The 18,589-nt window shown below is 36.9% G+C and overlaps 1 protein-coding gene across 2 annotated transcripts in view; it reads right to left on the reverse strand.

The window, feature by feature from the left end:
• Positions 1–5,594: 5,594 nt before the first annotated feature.
• The window catches only part of SLC26A7 (solute carrier family 26 member 7), a 77,264-nt gene continuing 64,269 nt past the window's right edge, over positions 5,595–18,589 (reverse strand). For both annotated transcript variants that reach the window (XM_032712719.1, XM_032712711.1), the window contains exons 14-19: positions 17,545–17,661; positions 15,840–15,888; positions 13,080–13,180; positions 10,731–10,785; positions 10,538–10,641; positions 5,595–8,515 (exon numbers count right to left, since the gene is read on the reverse strand). In XM_032712719.1, coding sequence (XP_032568610.1) covers positions 8,480–8,515; positions 10,538–10,641; positions 10,731–10,785; positions 13,080–13,180; positions 15,840–15,888; positions 17,545–17,661 — 462 coding nt within the window. In that variant the 3' untranslated portion in view covers positions 5,595–8,479. The remainder of the gene's footprint in view (positions 8,516–10,537; positions 10,642–10,730; positions 10,786–13,079; positions 13,181–15,839; positions 15,889–17,544; positions 17,662–18,589) is intronic.

Raw genomic sequence — 18,589 nt, forward strand, 5'->3', positions numbered from 1 at the left:
CCACCTGTCTCACTGAAAAGGTGTAGTCTGTGAGGTTGAAAAGAGGCAGATGTGAGCTTGCTTATGCATGTACTTCATACTTACATGGATGAAACACCTATAAATGCTGCATTTTGTCTGAAAAAGAGGTCTTACTCCAGAAAAAAACCCACACCATCAAACCTCTTTTTTTATTGATATGAAGTAATTGAAATGCTGCTAAAACCACATTAGCAGGATCAATGGCAGCGTGGGGAAACTATCCTTGTGTGAGGCAAACCACTTTTGAAGAAAATGACCTTGTGATGATCAAGAGCCTGCCAATAGGAATTGGTTCAAATTTTTATGGTCTGCCTTCCCTCCATCCAGCACCTCCATGAAACTTGACATCCCAGCTGCACCTTTGCTCTTCAGCTTTTTTTTATCCATGTACAATATCAGTCTTGTTCCCGTGAGTTTTCTTCCCCTATTTAGCCTCCTCCCATAGCCTGCTGTCCACCCCAGAGCCCTTCCTCTCCCAAACCCATTCACCACAGTCTCAAAACCCGCCAGCATCTTAGTCCTGGACTCCAGCTCTGCATCTGCACCATCTCACTTGTAGTTCAGTCAGTGCTGCAGCCATGAGACCTTGTGCTATGCAGCCTGTAAGAGCAGACTTTCTCCTGATAGGAGAGACAGGCAGAAGGAAGGAGCAAAGCATATAATCCCCTGGTCTGCAGAGTATCACGGGCCACCTACAGGTCATCATCTCTGTTTCATGGGGTTGGGAACTGAAGAGAGGAGGCATACTGGAGATGTATGAAATTGGGACAACGGTGCAGCCAGGCCAGCACCAAACCTAAGCTATGATCAGCAGATTTAAACACAATTTTATTACTAAAAATAAGATGAAAATTATCACAAATCACAGATTGCAAATGTAATATTCCAAAACATGTTTCAAATCTGGAATCATTCCAGGGTCAAAAAAGTGCACTTTTTTTCCTAACTGATAAGATTGCTCTCATTCTTTCAAACATGTCTTCCTTTATGGAGGTACTCTGAATTAAGAATTCGGATATAGGAACCAATCTAGGCCAGAAAGGAATGAAGTTCCTGAGACTTAAAAACAATCACAGAGAGAGCAAAGAGAAAAAGAAACTTGACGCAAAATGCTTAAAGTTTTTGAAATTATTAGTTTATACTGGAGTATAAACTAACCACACTGGAATATCAGCTAACAATTCCAGTACTCTGACCACTAAATTATCTTGCAAAGCAAATGTCATTATGTTCTTTTAAAAGGTTTTAAAGGTTTTTTTTTTTAAAGGGGTTTACTTTTTAGAGGGGTTTACTAACAGAGATGTAAACAGAACAGGTCCATGGAGGCAGAATGGAAAGTTATAAACATTACAGCAAACTAATGACCTCTGATACCACGGATGTGTTGGATCCTAAAGCAGACATGATATTCAGCATCTCCTGCAGGACTAACAAAACACCATATTTCTTTCTTTGTCATGGAGAGCATGCAGGATAGATGTGATCTGCCAATTACTTTATTCTCAAGACTGAATTAGCAAATATAATCTACTCCTTCCTGCTTTTATACAGGAGAACAAAAGACAGGGATCTTGCTCCCTCAAGCTCATAGGCAGATTTACAGTCTGTCCAAGCACTTTACAGATTGCAGAGGCGGCACGAGGGACATTTGTGTATGCAAGTCAGTCACAAGTCCTCAAAAGAGGATGTGTATGATGTATTTCAGAGTGGAAATGTACAACTGCTCTTTGAGGAATACTACTTTTTATTTCTGAAAAATCTCTCCAGCCATAAATTACCACAAATGAATTGTTACTATAATCACCTGTTCAGGCTTCAAAAATTTGAAATAGCAAGTCATGTAATGAGCAATCATTAGTTTAAAGATCATTCTTTGAGATTATAAAGCATGGTTGCCAAATCACACGGAAAATGCAACTCAACTCAGTGATGAAACAGATCCTTTCCAGTCCTCTGTTTATAAAATCATATGCTTTTCTATCCTTTTACTGGTTCAATCACCCCAGAAGCTACAAGTGGTACAAATCAGAAGCCATTCAAGGGACGACGGGTATCATTCTGTAACACTCCACCACTTTGCCTGTGAACTAATAGAGACCTTATTTCCTGACCCAACAAGCAGCAAGCATTTTTGACTATACTACCTGGGCCTACAAATGACAGCAAATATGTAGAAAAGTTCTTTCATCAAAAACTATTAGTTGTAAGCAACAATTAAGGGATCAGATAATTTCGCCTCTCAAATGGAATATAAGACAGTGTGTCTAATTAGTGGGATACATTTTGTGGGATTTAAGTGAATGTACAAGGTGCAGCTTAATTCAGCATTGTGGAGCTTTCAAGAATTTCTGAGATTTCACTGCATTTTTAAACTGCAACAGCATCACAATCCAAGCACAATGGGGATGAGAAATATCTACCGTTGTCAAGTCAGTCAGAGCAACAGCGTGAGCCACTCTCGGTTCTTCTTAATTTCTAACCACCTGAATGTATCCAGCACAAAAGACCTCTTTATTGGAAAACACCTTAGAAATAAAATAACCAAAAAGCCATGTCTCTGCTTTTGCATGTCATGCTCTCCAAAACTTCTGCGGAGCCAGGGGATTCCCATTAGGGAAGGAGTTGCTCCTCAAGTTACCTTTCAAGTTCCTGGTGAAAACTGATCCTCTACATGTCCATTCTGGGAATGAAAATAATATTTGCTCAGTTATCTCACTCCAAAGCAGTTTCCTTGCTATTGTGTGAGTGTAATTGAGAAGGATAGCTCTAGAAAATAGCCTTTATCATTAAGAATATCATTAAGAATATTTAACTATGTATTATCTAGTAGATTATGGCACTGAAAATTGTTTATATTTTTGCAAACTACTGTAAAATCAAAAAAATGTAGAGGTTGCATTCATTTTGGTAGAAGCAAATGCTTTCATAAACTACTAGGCTTGAAAAATCAAGCTGCTACTTTCAAGGCCAAATTTTTAAAATTATGTCAATCCATTTTCTATTAATGTCATCACAGTTATTGGGAGGTGGTGGGAGGGTTTACCCATCATTTCCTCTCTACTGGGATAAGCCACAGACTGTATATAAGCAATACCATCAGTATGTGCAAATTGGATATGAGGTGCACCATTTATATATGCAAATGACAATTAAAAAAGACATATTCAAACAATGGCGCATGCAAGGAGGCAATATTGGAAAAAGTGGCCCAAGAATTCTGTATGTCTTAAAGAGGTAAAAATGTCTGTTAGATGCCATACTCCCATAAGAGCTGTGAGGAAGTCAAACTTCTGAATGTAAGGCAGTTTCTCTTCTTTGATTATGAAGATTTAATACTTTGCAAAGTTGGAGAAGGCAACATACATTACAGATTGGTTAGTACAGGTTTGGTTTTTTTTAAAAAATAGCTGCTAAGAATGGAAATAATGAGGGCATTTTCCTCCTTCTACATGGAAATTGTCTCATATTCCAATTTATTTCAGTATAAATTTATTGTTGCATATGCTAATACACAGAATTGAACAAGAAAAAATTATTAGTTGCATTGTAAAACATATGGAAACATACAGATTAGGTGATCTTTACTAAAATCTATCTTAATGATGAAGGCACCATTTAGCATGCACTCTGGAACTGCACTCCTTCATTTATTTATGACACACTAGTTTCTGTAGACAAAGAAATATCTTCCAAAAATAGGACTACCATATTTTCAAGGCATACTGTATATTTTATTTTTGTAACTAGTAAATGTCAAACAGTATTCAAACCCAGTATTGACACATTAATGTTTTCATTCAACAGTGAAGATACCTTTCTTTGTTACATTATATATTTATGACACACAGAGCTGTCAAATAAATTATGTCAAAGCAGCTACAGCAGACCTTGTGACACTTGAATCATAGAATCAGGGCAAATAACCTTTAAAATGAAAGACATATGATGAGAATTAGAAACATTTAATTTGCATAAATATAATGTTAACAGTCTTTTCCTTATTACATATTTTATGCCTAATTTTTTAAAATTTTTAATTGCCACTATATTCATTTCTTAACATCAGTTTGCACTCTATTTTTTTCCTCATTGCTCACTTTGTTTTGGAATGTGTGAAACACAAATTATGTAAGAAGCATCTGATTAGATCCTCATTTTAATATATTCTGATTAGCAAAACTTAAATATTGTGGAGAACTTCCCATTAACATGAGGTATTATTTAAAATTTAGATTAATTCCTAAAAATAGCTAAAAATTCCTAAACACATCAAGCTGTCTCTGGAAAGCAATCTTATATTAAAGTTCTCCTATGAAATGCAGAATATTGAAGCATCGATTTCCATAAGCTAGGTGATTGATACATTTTGAATTTAGAAATGTAAAAGCTGAGCATATACGTATAAGTATACGTACGGGAATCAAAGTGAATGGTTAGGCTTTCAGACTTGCTTACTACTCAGAGTAGTAAATTCACTGGTTTAATTAGTTAAAACTTGTTTGTAAATGAGAGACTTCATTGAGCCTCTGCTGGCATATGCAGTCTATCTCTTGCACCTTTAGAAATCAGTAAGAGCAGTGAGACCTCCACGCTTTGCTCTTATTGCTAACACTGCATGAGCTCACATACGTAAGCACAGTTAATAAAACTTCACATTATTCTGAAAACTCCCTAAGGATGTTGAAGTAAATAAAGCTGAAGGTACAAAGATCAGTGTCTGCCTCAGGAGGGTACAATAACTAAACTCCTTATTTTATTGACTTTAATTCCCCTCCGTATGGATAGCAGGCTCTATCCAACAGGGTGAGTTTGGCTCATTTCACCCTTCTGGATCAGAAGAATAAATATGGTATATTCTATTTATAACAGTCTATCATTTTATAATAATGGCAGTTGGACTAGAATGATCACTGTTGGTTTCTTTCAAATGTTACTCTATTCTATTTCATTCCATTCCATTCTGCTCTAGTGAAGCTAATTGTGATGGTTTGGGTTTGGTTTCTATATATTTACATAATAATTTTTCCTGAGAGCCAGAGGGAAGCTAGTGGACAGTCTGTACAAAGAACCATTGAGGGAAGGATTTAAAGTGATAGTTGAAATTGCCTCCAAAACTTAACCTAGAAGGTTTAGGGTGTTTCCTTAAATCTTCACCAAAGAATTAAGCAGTTGTTTGTCAGTTGACTCAGTGGCACAAATGCACCATCACTGGAGATTTGCAGAGAGCAACTCAGAGAGGACACGAAGCAACTCCCATCCCACCAGCAGAGCAACCAGTGATTTGGCAGTCCATGAGGTGCATGAGGTCTGATGGCATCTTATCCTGGTGGTTTGAGGACAGGCCATGTGCAAGCACAGTTTCAGTAAACGTCAAGAGTTCAGAGGGGTGGGTTGTGGAGGAATGGAAACTGTATCAGTAGTGAAGTAATTTGCCCTTCAAGGTCAATAGCAAAAGAGAAATGATCCTCCCCCACTGGCTGCCCATGGTTCTATGGAGCAGTTTTACAAGGCCTAAACTCAACACAGATGTTTTAGAAGCAATTGAAATGGCAGCTATCTTCATGAGCCTCTGTTCTGCTGAGAAACAACTATCCTAAGGAATGCCACTTGCCAGAAAGGGAATCTGATTAACAATACATACTCTCAGAAGTGGTAGCTTATTTAGGCTAATTATGTATGGTCAAATATATTACAGAAATATTACTAGTATCCAAAAGCCCAGAGTTGGAAGGTTAGGAAATTCAGAGTTATGATTAAATGTTTTAAGGGAAGAAATATATTTCATCCCTGATTCTGCCCTGAGAGACAATCAAGCAGTAATCACAGCATTAAGACATTTTGAATTTGAAGTCTTACGCTGGTGAAACACTTTTTAAAATGACACTGTGTCACTAGAAGATCTTTGAGCTAATGGGAGATAAATGTCCATCCCAAAACAGCCATTTAACTGTGGCAAATTTATTCCTATTGAAAGCAGTGGAAATTGGAAGTTATTTTGATAAGCGCTACAAAATTGATCATTTGATGCAGAGGGTTTCATCAAGGGCTAACACTATAAGGAATTTTAAAAGTATCTGTGTTGTTCCATTTAAAAGATCATTCAGAACAAAACTGAAAGTCTCCTGGTAGATGTTATCTTTGCTAAAGACCCTATTTTTAACAATTTCATTAATCAACTTATCTGTACATCTTCAGAAAAAAACATTTACCCACCAAAGAATAAATGCTGAACTTAGTAGAAAAGATACCATTTATTCATTTATTCAGTTCGCAGTTAAGTAGAAATCTCCATTCAGCCGTGACATAAAATTGATGCTTCTACAATTAAAGTACGTTGTAAATAGTTTCTAAAGTGTTAATAAATTACTAAAACTGTTTGAGGAAATTATTAGTCAAATGTTATAGCCTGTTACTGAGTCCAATGATGTAATGAGTCATTTGCAATCAACTACAGCATCTGAAATTAATGCACTTGGGACAATATACAGAATTTATTTCTTCTGTGTATAATGAGCTTCTCACAGTTATTTATCAACCTTTTGCATAGTAATTATGAAAGCAGTTTCAGAAGAATATGTACAGAACATTTCTGGTCATCTGTGAGATAAAGTGGGGAATAACTCCAAGAGTTACTCATAACTGAAAAGGCGAAAAAACCCAAGGCTCTCTCCCATTGTCATCTAGCAGTGTGTAATTATCAAGACTAGAAGAAAAGCTTATCAATGTCTTAACACAACTATATGCAGGGACGTGAAAGTCACTCCACGAGCCACCTCATCTCCTTCAGGCAGCAGCTTCGGGCAGACAGAGCAAGGATAGCCCAGACAAGCATACATATGTAACTGCTGCTGAAAACAGAACACAGCACTAGACTTTGCCTCTAGACTCCAGCTGCACAAAGCACTCTTGTACTTCCCTTCTCTCTGTAGTGCTAAGATGGCCATTAGGGCACTTAGCTTCAGTAGATTTTTTTAAGTCAATGAGAAAAAAAATCCTACTACCTCATCCTTTCTCACTTTCTGATTCCTTTCTGCTCAACTCACATTTTATTGCTGGTGTTCACATATGGCAACAAAGGCAAGAGCAAAAAAGTTGTATGTAGTATCACAGAATGGTTGGGTTGGAAGGGAGTTAGAGATCATCTAGTTACAACACCCTGCCATGGGCAGGGACACCTTTCACTAGAACAAATTGCTAACAGCTCCATCTAACCTTGCCTTGAACACTTCCAGGCCTGGGACATCCACAGCTTCTCTGGGCAACCTGTTCCAGTGCCTCTCCACCTGCACAGTAAAGAATTTTTTTCTAATATCTCAGCTAAACTTACTCTCTTTTGATTTGAAGCCATTCCCCCTTCTGTCATTACATGCTTTTGTAAATACTCTCTCTGCATGTTTCTTGTGGGCTCCCTTCAGATACTGGAAGGCCTCGATGTGTTGCCATATAACATGATACTGATGTGATAGTATAATCTAGTATGATTGCTGACAATCTACAAATACAAACCAAATACTCAACCTGTGAATTTCTCCATCCACTTTGTGTGCTCACACACAGTACTGCACATCCCTAATCAGGATTAGGGCTGAAATGTGGCACGCACTTTATGCGTCTCCATTGTCATCTCTCAGTTGCCATAGCTGAAGATTTCAATACCAAACAAATCACAGCTCAAACTGGAAATAAAGACTATTCTATGCTGGAAACAAGAACAAGTTTTTCCTCTTCAGTCTGAGCTAAAGAACACCTGTGGCTTTGAAAATGTAGCAACTTATAATAACTCATGACAACTACTAGAGGAGGGGGACAATCTAAGGGGCACTTAATCAACAGGCAACTGCCTTCTCTGTATACACAGTTTTCCCATGGACCTGGGCCAGCATTAAAAAGTATACAAAGACAAGAATGAAAAATGGAAGCATATAATAGCTGTGATATGATGCTGTTACAGCAAATGGCTGCCTTGAACAGAAGGAAGGCTAAGTAAAGACATTAGAAACAGTATGCATTGGTATATGGCTCCCTGCGTATACTCTATCAATGATAACATACTCTATTAAGAATTCAAAATGTCTCTATTTCATACACAAAACTACAGAGGCATATTACAACTAATGGTATAATAAAAGATATCTAAAAGAATATATCTCACTGGTAAACACAGTCAGTACCTCATGTCTACTTCTTAATAATTTTTATCTAAATGTAATTTTTATCTAAATATAAAAATATTGTATAAAACCACTATAGAACAATTTCATGAACATTCTCTGAGTGATAGCAGCTGAAAGACTTTCTTTCTGAATGGCAGATCGATCATTACTGAATGTACTAAATATATATGGCATACAAACGATCATCTATGAGATCCACCGGTGAAAAAAACCTAAGGAGAAACCATGGTGTAGTTCATTCTGAATATGAGCAGATGAAACTAGCCATACTCAATGAGTGGGCATCACACTTCACTCTGTTCACTGTACTTGCTGTAATTCTAAATTGAGAGACACAGAAAAAAAGGTATTATAAAGTTTTCTGAGAATATAATGTAAAATTAGCAGATGGAGTGTTAGCTTGAAAATGCCAACACTATAAAGATTAATATTTCAAAAATTTATTTATGATTAGAATGAACTGCACAAAGCAACAGGGAAGTTTCTTGTCAATTTATAAACATAAAAATTAGAATAACACAACCTTATCATTAGAGGATGTAGATAAGAGCATCTTTGCATTTCTGAACAGAGTCAGAGTTGGAAATGAACCATGAAGCCCTCTTGCCTCTACCTTTCTGACAGTGAAAGACTATTCCTTTCTGTGGCGGAAGGCTGAAATGTAAGTCGGAACGAATCACTTGCTATTAGTCTCCAACTCCTTCTTCCTATTTCTTTCTATCCTGCCTACTCCTTAATGTAAACAGTCAAAAGTCCTACTGACCTCAGCATCTTAAAAAGTCGCAGGAGGAGTATATAGACAGACTGGTAGTTACAGTGTGGTGCTGCTATTGTGGTCACCCTGCCTTTTCATTCCCCTCCCCAGGTGTTAAACACAATAAACACATAAAATCCTCTGAAGTTCATATTTTGGATACTTTGAAGAAACATTAGCAGCGTATATACACTGTTCATAATTACATTTAAAATTTGAGGCTGGATGCAAGCCTTTCAGACTAAACTGCTAAGCCACTATGCCGAAGTTTGAGTTGCCTAGCAGCTCTGGTAGAAACATGCAGTCAGTTCCCAGAAAAGTGGACTTCTGAGCTGTAACTCCCCCTTTTCACTTTGAATGTTTGGTCTGTCTATGTCCCTTTGCCATAAAATGAGAATGCTAGTACATAGTTATCTTACAAGAATCTTAGGAAAGCTAATTAATGTCAATAAAAATGCAGGCATTTTATAACACAACGTTCATTCTAAATCACCTAATCAGACCCAGACAAAATATACAATAGCCATCTCTTTTATTTTTGCCCTGCAGTTACCATTTCAGTAAATTATTTTTTGCAGGGCAACATAATGAAAAATGTTGGAAAGAGCTGAAAAGACCATGTTTTTCTGATCAATCCACTAGACCAACTGTGCCAACTCAATTTAATCTGGATAAATCAATGGAAAGTCGGGTTTTTTCATAGGCAACTCAAATTTAATTAATAAAATAAAAAATTAAGGAAAACCCAAACAACCAAACCACAGACCATGATGAGTTTAATGTCTCTTGGAGAAGGCTTGAGCCAAGCTCCAGCCGTGTTTGGAATCATAAATAAAACCATGGGAAAGCACACTACTTGCAATGCACACTGGCATTACAATGGAAAAGGATCACATAGTTTATGAGGAAAGCCCAGATTTACAATATTTTTAATAAGGAATGCAAGAATCATTGAGCAAGTAAATACATGCTCAAGTCAATGCATGTTCAAGCCTCAAGCCTCAATTTCTGAGCCAAGCCTTCCTTCTCTCTCTAGCTCTCTCTTCCACCTCGTGCAATTCCTTTCCCCTCCTTCCGCCAGAGAGCCTACACGGCATGCTACAGTGCAAGGCAGAGACAAGCTTACTAGCTCAAACCAAACTTGCTGGGGATCCAGAAGGGCTTCAGTCAGACCAGGGTGGTGGTGTGTGATGTAGCTTCAAGCAACCCAGGAGGAATAGTAGTTTCAGTAATGCAGAACTGGGTGTGAGTTAATTTGTCTCGCCGAGAGGCTGTGTTAGGTGTTTCTAGAGACATTAAGTGGAGAATGTGCCCAGATTAATGCACCTTAACACCGTGCCTCTGGATCTAGCATAGAAGATTGAGAACACATTGCAAAAGGAGAGATGGTGGTGAGAAGAGAGTGCTAGCAGCAAAAAACTGGGTAACTGCATTGTGAGGTTGAAGACCAGTTGTAGAGAATAGACACATAAAAGATTTCTGCCCAAAAGGTTCAGTGGGTAAATAAGACTTTCCCAGACTTTAACAAATTGCTGTGAGCATTCAAGAAGCCCTTGACACGTCACCTACCCCTGCTTGTAAGTCTTACCCTGTGAATTTGAATGGCATCAATTGCTGAAGAAATAGATTCAAAAAAGACAGGATTTTCAGATTCAAGATATCCACCGTACTGCATTGCTTTTATCAAGGAAGCTGCAATAAAACAAACTCATGAGCACTGATAAAATAGTGAGGATATATAAACCATCACATTAAAATTTTTGCTGTAAGATGATACTTGCCTTTGCAGTGTGCTAGCAACACATCGATGTGTCTGTTCTTACAGTCCATGTAAATCTAAATGTGCGAAGACATGAAATTAAAAAAAAAAAAAAAGAACCTGTTTAAACAGAGAGTAAAATACACAAAACCCCTATATCCAAAGTAGGCAAAGCACCTGGAATGCTGCTGTAGCAGCTGTACTGCCAGCAGCCACCAGAGTGAGCCCTTCTATTATGCAAACGCCACCAACCCACACTGATTTCCTAACCCCTCTTCACAGTACGCTACAGCTCTGCCAAGAATTAAAACTGAATTTGATTAACAATTTTTCATTTTTTACTATAATTTATGAGGGGTTTATTTCCAGATCTCCTGTTTCACCATGTTTTTCCATCTCCTTGCCATATGCTTACCTACTAGTCCACACAGACAGTAATCAGACCTAGGAAAGAAATCAGACCTGACACTTCATGAGTTTATCAGAAAAGCACCATAACCATCACGCTACATTCTGCATTAAGTTGTTCTTTATACTTTCTTTGAAAATGGTCAATTCCACAGAGATCAAATGTTGAATAAGAGAGAAAGTAAAAGAGAAAAAAAAAAAAGTGAAAATTACTCTAAAACCAGAGTAAAGCCTTTTTCTACCAGATGAGGAATGTTCAAAGTAGTTCCTGCATAAAAAAAATGTTTAAATAATCCATATAAAGTGGAAAAATTCTGGAAGACGAGATTCAGTAAGAAGCCCATCAGAATACCCTGTTTTTAAAAACAAACCGAAAGCCATACTCAGTCCAAAAATCCCTTTATCTCTGGCATCAGTGATGACATTTTGGGAGGAGTGTAACAACAAGGACAAGTTGAGTGTGTTCTTCTCTGAGTAATTCTTTTTAGGACCAGCCATTCATCCAGAGGTTTCACTCCCAGCTTGTGCACTTCACAGCCCATGTCAGACTTACCTCTCACAAGTTTGTCAAACACTTCTTTGACATAATTTGTAGTTCAGAGGTCTTTAAGATCTTTTGGAAATAAGTTTCACAATTTTTTCTTAATTAATACTTTATTGAATGCCCTGTGTTTTGAAGGGATGTGTAATAAAGAATAGCTCCCACTAACCTTATTTTTCCGGTTCTCTTTTTTACTATATCCCTATCTATATGTGTAGTTTTAATTTCAAATCTTTTAAGGTAACACTTACTTCACTGTACAATGAGTAAGTGAAGTAACTGAAAAAATTGAAAAAATGGTTAGGATAAGAAAAGGCCTGGGAGGAGACCCAAGTTCAAATCTAGTCTTCTGTCTTACTCAGAAAAATTATGCAAACCAAACCTTGCATACCCATTTAACTCTGTACTCACTACACAGCTTTTAAACTCCAGACCTGATGGAAATGTAAGGAACAGCTTTTGAACATAATTTTTCATCCGCTATATAGAACTGCTTTTTATGCATAGAATTGTTTAGTTTGGAAAGGACCCTTAAGATCAATGAGTCCAGCCATTAAGCAGGCACTGCCAAGCCAACTGCTAAGCCATGTCTTTCCAGCCACTCTGCCCCCAGCCTGTAGCGCTGTATGGGGTTGTGACCAAGTGCAGAACCCAGCAGCTGGCCTTTCTGAACCTCACACTGCTGGCCCCGGTCCGTCGATCCAGCCTGTCCAGACCCCTCTGCAGAACCTTCCTACCCTTCAGCAGATCAACAGGCCCGATCTGGTGTTCTCTGTAAACCTCTTGAGGGTGCACTTGATCCTCTCGTCCAAATCATCAATAAAGATATTAAACAGGACTGGGCCCAGTATTGGCTCTGGGGAACCCCAGTTGTGGCCATCCGCCATCTGGGTTTAGTTCCATTCACCACAGTAACCAGTGATTACCAGTTTTAGTCCTCTGGGAGCACCTTGGAGCTCTGGCAATGCCTGAACCCAGCTTGCTGCATATGTCACCCACAGGAGAAAACATGGAGATCATGTTTTGACCTCTGGCTTAGCAGAAAGCAGGACATACACATAAAATCACAGAATAAAAAGCTGAAATTTTAAAGGGGTAAATCTACACATGGCTCCACGGTAACTGACATGACAGGGTCAAATATGATCTAAAACAACTTTAAAACTAAAAAAAAAAAAAAGTTCAGAAAAACATCTTCCTTTCATGCAGATATGTACATTTGCACTGTTACCCATAATATTTATAAATATTTTAATGCAATTTTATATATAAACACAGTGCAGTTTAATACCAAGTCTATGTTCATCCTTTCCATGAATCACATGTTTATCCACTGATATAGATGAAGTGACTAGTAGTTGCCCCCAATAACTCATATGTCTAATTATAATATATATAGAATTTTTCTGGTATCATGAATACCTGAAGAAGCATTGAGACTCCAGTGTAGTCAAAGAAATTCAGTCCACTGCAGTCTAATATCAAAACACGTCTCTCACTGTGACATGACTGCACAGATTCACCTGCACATTGGATAAATGAAAAACTTTAATTAAAAGGGAGAATAGTCAAGAAGCTGGTATAAGAATAATGATAGCTCAACAAAATAAGCCCAAATTATCACAATAAAAATTTTACTGTTATGTACTGGGTATCAAGCAAGCAAATGGCACATTTTAGAAGCACAAATGAAGGACTTTTAGAGCAATGGGATGAAGTGATGACAGGCAGAACATATTATTAATATGATGTTTTAGACAACATAGTATCTCAAGAATTAAACAATTGTTTCTTCAAATTTGAATTTCTAATTGAGTCCTGATACTAACTTGGCTTGTTTGGAAGATTTTTCAGGGGATACACAGAAAATATAACTCTCTTTTAAGTTCTAATACGACATTGATTTCCATAGTACCTAAATGCCTGCCTATGGCTTAACTTAATATTCCCCCATAAGGAAGAAGAATAGGTAAGGTGCAGTGTTTCATTTTCCTAAGGTTTTACTGTGCTGGCTTTTGATTGGTTAATTTTTTAATATACTATCACGTATTTTTGCTGGAGAAAAAAAATTATGTTGGCAAGATTTGCAAAGGTCTTGTTCTTCAACTTCAGGCCACCTTGTGTTTAATCTAAACACACTCTGTTCTAAATGCATCCTGAACCAGCACACAGATAAATGATTCCTGGCTTTCATAAAGGGAAAACTAGAAAATAGTGCACATCTTATTTACATTATTCTGTTAACAAGTGTTTGTTATCATAATGCACACAACTCAAGAAAAAAAAAAGATGAAGGAAAGGAATTCTGGATGTAAAGATGAGTTAAGCTAAATGGCATTGGTAGAGCAGAGGTAAAGATTTTAAACTATTGAGGGGAATTAGAATTTCACCATGATGCAAATTTACAATGGTGATAATTCCTTTGTGACAGTAGTCTGAGAGCCAGAGCCTTTTGGACTTGGACTCCAGAGATTTACTGTCTCTGTACTGTCCAACGTACAACAACAGACACATACCACACAAAAATACAGAATTTTAAAGGGAACTTCCTGTCTGACATTATTGTGATAGAAATCTAGAAAGGATTTATGAGATCTGCTAGGCTGTTCAGTGTTATAATTCCTACTGCATTGCATTAGAGGCTGCCTGGCTTCTAAATGGAGGGATAGGTACACACCTGCTCCCTCTTTGGACCAGTGCAAGAGCAACAGCAGCTGTTTCATTTGGTGCTGATACAGACAGTACTCCCCAAAAGTAGAAAGGAAAGATTCTTTTTTTCCTTATTACAAAGATGTAAATTGCCATACTTTCCAGGGCAACTGCCATAAGGATTGAGGATTGTGTCCTCTTCCTCCCCTCCTTCCTGAAAATTTAAACTCCACATTTTGTTTTTTTCTTTATGGGCATTTTTCTTTTTTTCTCTCTGCTTTTTATTTTAAAGGCCCCACAAAGAATCACCTTAGGCTGGTTGGTACAAGTAACAACAGAGCATTTAAGTCCTCAAGTTAGGACTTAGGCTTTCAGAAAAGAGATTTTATACTGTCTGTCACTTCTGTAATGTGAGAAACCAGTTTGTCTTCAAGACAACTGAAATACATACTGGCAAGATCTTCTCATACATAGTATTTTACAGTATAGTTAATACAATACAATATAGTCTTTGGTAGTCATTATTACAGGTTGCTACTGTAAGCACTCTGTTAGCCCCGAGTAAACTAAACACTAGCATCATAAAAATGTCATGAGTCTGGTTAATAAATGCAGAAATTCAGACAACAGCCTCCCAAACAGATTATCTGCTGCAGCCTTAATGCTTATAAGCATTTTAAATAAACACGGTGTTTTAATTCAATCCAAAATGAAGTCATCTGTATAAAGTATCTTCTGCAAAAGGTTGCTGCAGCTCTCCCATGGGAATGTGAGTGCTCTGGTTTGATTTAAATGTTATAAAATGTGGAAAGAGTGGAATTATCTAGCTTAATCCTGAATTGAAAGCAAACTCCTAGGTTTTTTCTTTATTCAATACTGTATTGATACACTGTACAATATTGGTAGTCATCGCGTCACTGATAATTCAGTTGACATTTTCTGTGATTTTCTCCTATGTGGATTTAAAGATCAGATTTAACATAGTTCTAATCTTATCTTATTTTTACTTTTCCACACTAGTATTCAACTCTGTGAATGGAAAAAGACATGAACAGAGGTGAGCGAAACAGCCTCCTGGGCCTGATCTGAAGATCATTGCAGGCAGCAACATGGGAAGTGCTTCCCCTGCTGCGTACCTGGCTCATTAAGGACACAGTTGTTCCTGTGAAATGAGCAGGCACACCCAGAAACGTAGAATGGTTTGGCTTGGAAGGGACCTTAAGGATCATCTAGTTCCAACCCCACTGCCATGGGCAATGAGTCTTCCACTATAACCTTCCACTCCCACAGAAAAGGTGCTTTCATGGGTACCCTACTTTTGAAATCTGAAAAAGTCAGTTGAAAACAAAATGAGAAACAGGACCTGTTAGATCAAAGTTAAGAGTTTAATACTGTTTAGCATTCATGTTTCCTTGAATGTTTGGTCTAACTGACCATACAACTTGAGTTCACCTAGAAATATATAGAAAAATGTGGAGCCATTTTGCACACTTACATCCATCTTGGTTTTAATATAATTTATAGATAACTCACCATGACAACTTCCATTGGAAAATGAACAGAGCAATGTGTGCTGCTCACACTGAAATAAAAGCAACAAACTAGTAACACACCAAGGAAAACTAGTTCAATGCACAGTAACCAGAGAAAATCAATGCAATGCATATGAATTCTGTTTCTCAATATCAAAGTTAACTCATTCTCTCTGAAGTCATGTTCTATCCAACACCCTATTGAATATGTATTATTATCTGGTATAACCTTAGAAAATACTGAGATACATACTCAAATTGATATTTTGCTTTTCTTTAAAAAGATGGAAAAGATGTTCTTGAAAAGATGGGTGATTTTATGAGATTAGCTTGCTGCAATCTCATCTGCTATGCTAATATTTTAGTAAGAACATTTTTATATGCAAATTTATTAAAAATTATCTTTATTTGGAGAGTTTTTAATAAAAATTATTTCAACATGCATGTTAAGTTCTCAGTAGAAATAGGAGCTGAAGCCAGAAATAGAGCACAGAAACAAAATCCAAACTGCATTTTTTTTCCCACACCCATTATGTCCTACAGAAAGACATTTATTCCACCAAAAAAAAATTACAAAAATAATTTATGCACAGTACTTCAGGCAACTGTACTGCCAAGTACCTTACAGAAGAGACAAAGGATAAAATCTCCCTCCTAAGTAATGTATAAATTAACTTATTAAATTAACTTATTACACTTATTAAATTAACTCATATATTAATTCCATGCACATCCTAAGTGATTTCTCTCTCTTTGGAGGTTTGTTATCATACCAATCCAAATCAGTTAGCCTAGCAGAACCGAGCATAAAAAGCATCACATTTTCTGAGCTGAATCCTGAATTTCCACCTATTAAAGTGCACATCAGTAGCACAACTCTTTGTCAAGGGACAGCAGAGGTGGTAGACACATATTGCTGTCTTAACAACCCATCTAAGACATGCCTGTGATTTGCTCAGCCCAGTTTACCAAACTGGATGAAATTTTCTTCAGCAAGCATTGCATAATATTGAAATGTCTTCATTGTACTGATAGACAAATGATAATTTAATTTTTTACCTTTTAGGAAGTGTTGCAGAAAATTGCAGTAGTCATATGCAGATAAACTTGGAAAATACTATACTTATAGGGATTTTTTCCAATAATTTGTATACTGTTTATTTTTGCAATGCAATCAGTGCAAAAAAATGAAAAAGAAATACTACCTTTGAGAAAATTTACCCACTTTATAACTTCTTTCCAATTCTCCAGAATTTACTTATAGTTCATTAAGTGTCTATCTTACTTCATTACGTGTCTATCTCTCAAGGACTCGTGTCCAGGAAAAAAAATCACATCACATTCAAGCACGTTTGTAGCTACTCTCTGTCTTTCTAGAATCCCAGCCTTACTTGATCTGAGGTTATATAAGTTCTTCCATAAATTTTAGAGTTTTGGGTCAGTGCTTTAACATCTCTTAAAGGATTATACACAGAAATAGTGAAGATATTATTTTCAAGTAATAGTAAGAAATAATCCATATCGAATCTGATTAAGATTTGGATTAACTTTATTCTAAATGAATCATTTGCAATTTTACCTTTTTATGTCTGTTTGAGTGTCTGATTGCATTCTCTAAGAAATGCAAGGAAAGCAAGCACAATCTTCAACACAGTCACTGTGATTAATGAAGCAAATAGCACATCCTCATTTACATCTTCACATACCTGGCTGCTCGGGCTATCCTTCTGAATTATCTTTATCAGGTCAGCATGAAATTTCCTGGCATTCAGAAAGACTAATGGATTGTTGACTGAAATTATTTTCACCTGTTTCAATGACTCCTGTGGAATTAAATAAACATAATGCTGCAAAGTTTATCTTGTGTTTGGAGACTAAAACCCAAACTCATTTATTTAAAAATCCTGAAAATACCTGTAAATTAACCGAGAAAGAGCTTTGGATTGTGAGAATGATTCAACAGATAACTCTCTTGATTAGCCTTCACACACAACTGAAGTAAGAATGGAAATGTAAGTAATGTATAATGAAAATTACATTCAGTTCTAGTTACCATGAAAAAAAAGCATACTCACGATGATGCATAATACTAAGAACTATTATCTGATAAATAATAGCACTATTTCAGTTGGTATGATCTCTAAATATAGGCAAGACAACACTTGCAGACAGGGAATGTATTTTATTAGACAAACACGTCTTGAAAAAAAGTACACAAGGTTTTGGGGCAAACACTGCAGGTGATTTTGGGAAAGCTGGCAATATTCATCGTAGTCATCTGAAGATGACTTTAGTACAGAGCTATTTCTCCACGAAAATACTTTGTGGATCCAGAGCAACCTTGAGTGGCACATTTAAAGCTTTACCAGCACATATCTACAATCAACTCAATAATCTGCACAAGAATCATCAGTCAGCCTTGATCCTGTCTCTGCACTTCACTGAATAAGTTACAAACAGCTTACCAGTACCTTGGGTCACATTGTGTACCTCAAAACAGATGTTACACAACAGAACAATTTTGGAATGACATCAGATAAAGGTCAGAAACCCCAGGTACAAGTGAGGAACGTTTTGCACAAAACAAATGCAATTTCTCTCACTCTCAAGGTGCACTCATGAAAAGCCTTAAAGCCAGCAAAACAATTATTCTTTATATATAAATATATTGGATATCAGCAATCACATGATTAAATACTGGTTTTGTAGGAGGTAGAATTAAGTTAATTCTACTGAACTATACATTTTCCA

This window comes from Chiroxiphia lanceolata, chromosome 1 (genome assembly GCF_009829145.1).
Source record: "Chiroxiphia lanceolata isolate bChiLan1 chromosome 1, bChiLan1.pri, whole genome shotgun sequence".
Taxonomy (NCBI): Eukaryota; Metazoa; Chordata; class Aves; order Passeriformes; family Pipridae; genus Chiroxiphia; species Chiroxiphia lanceolata.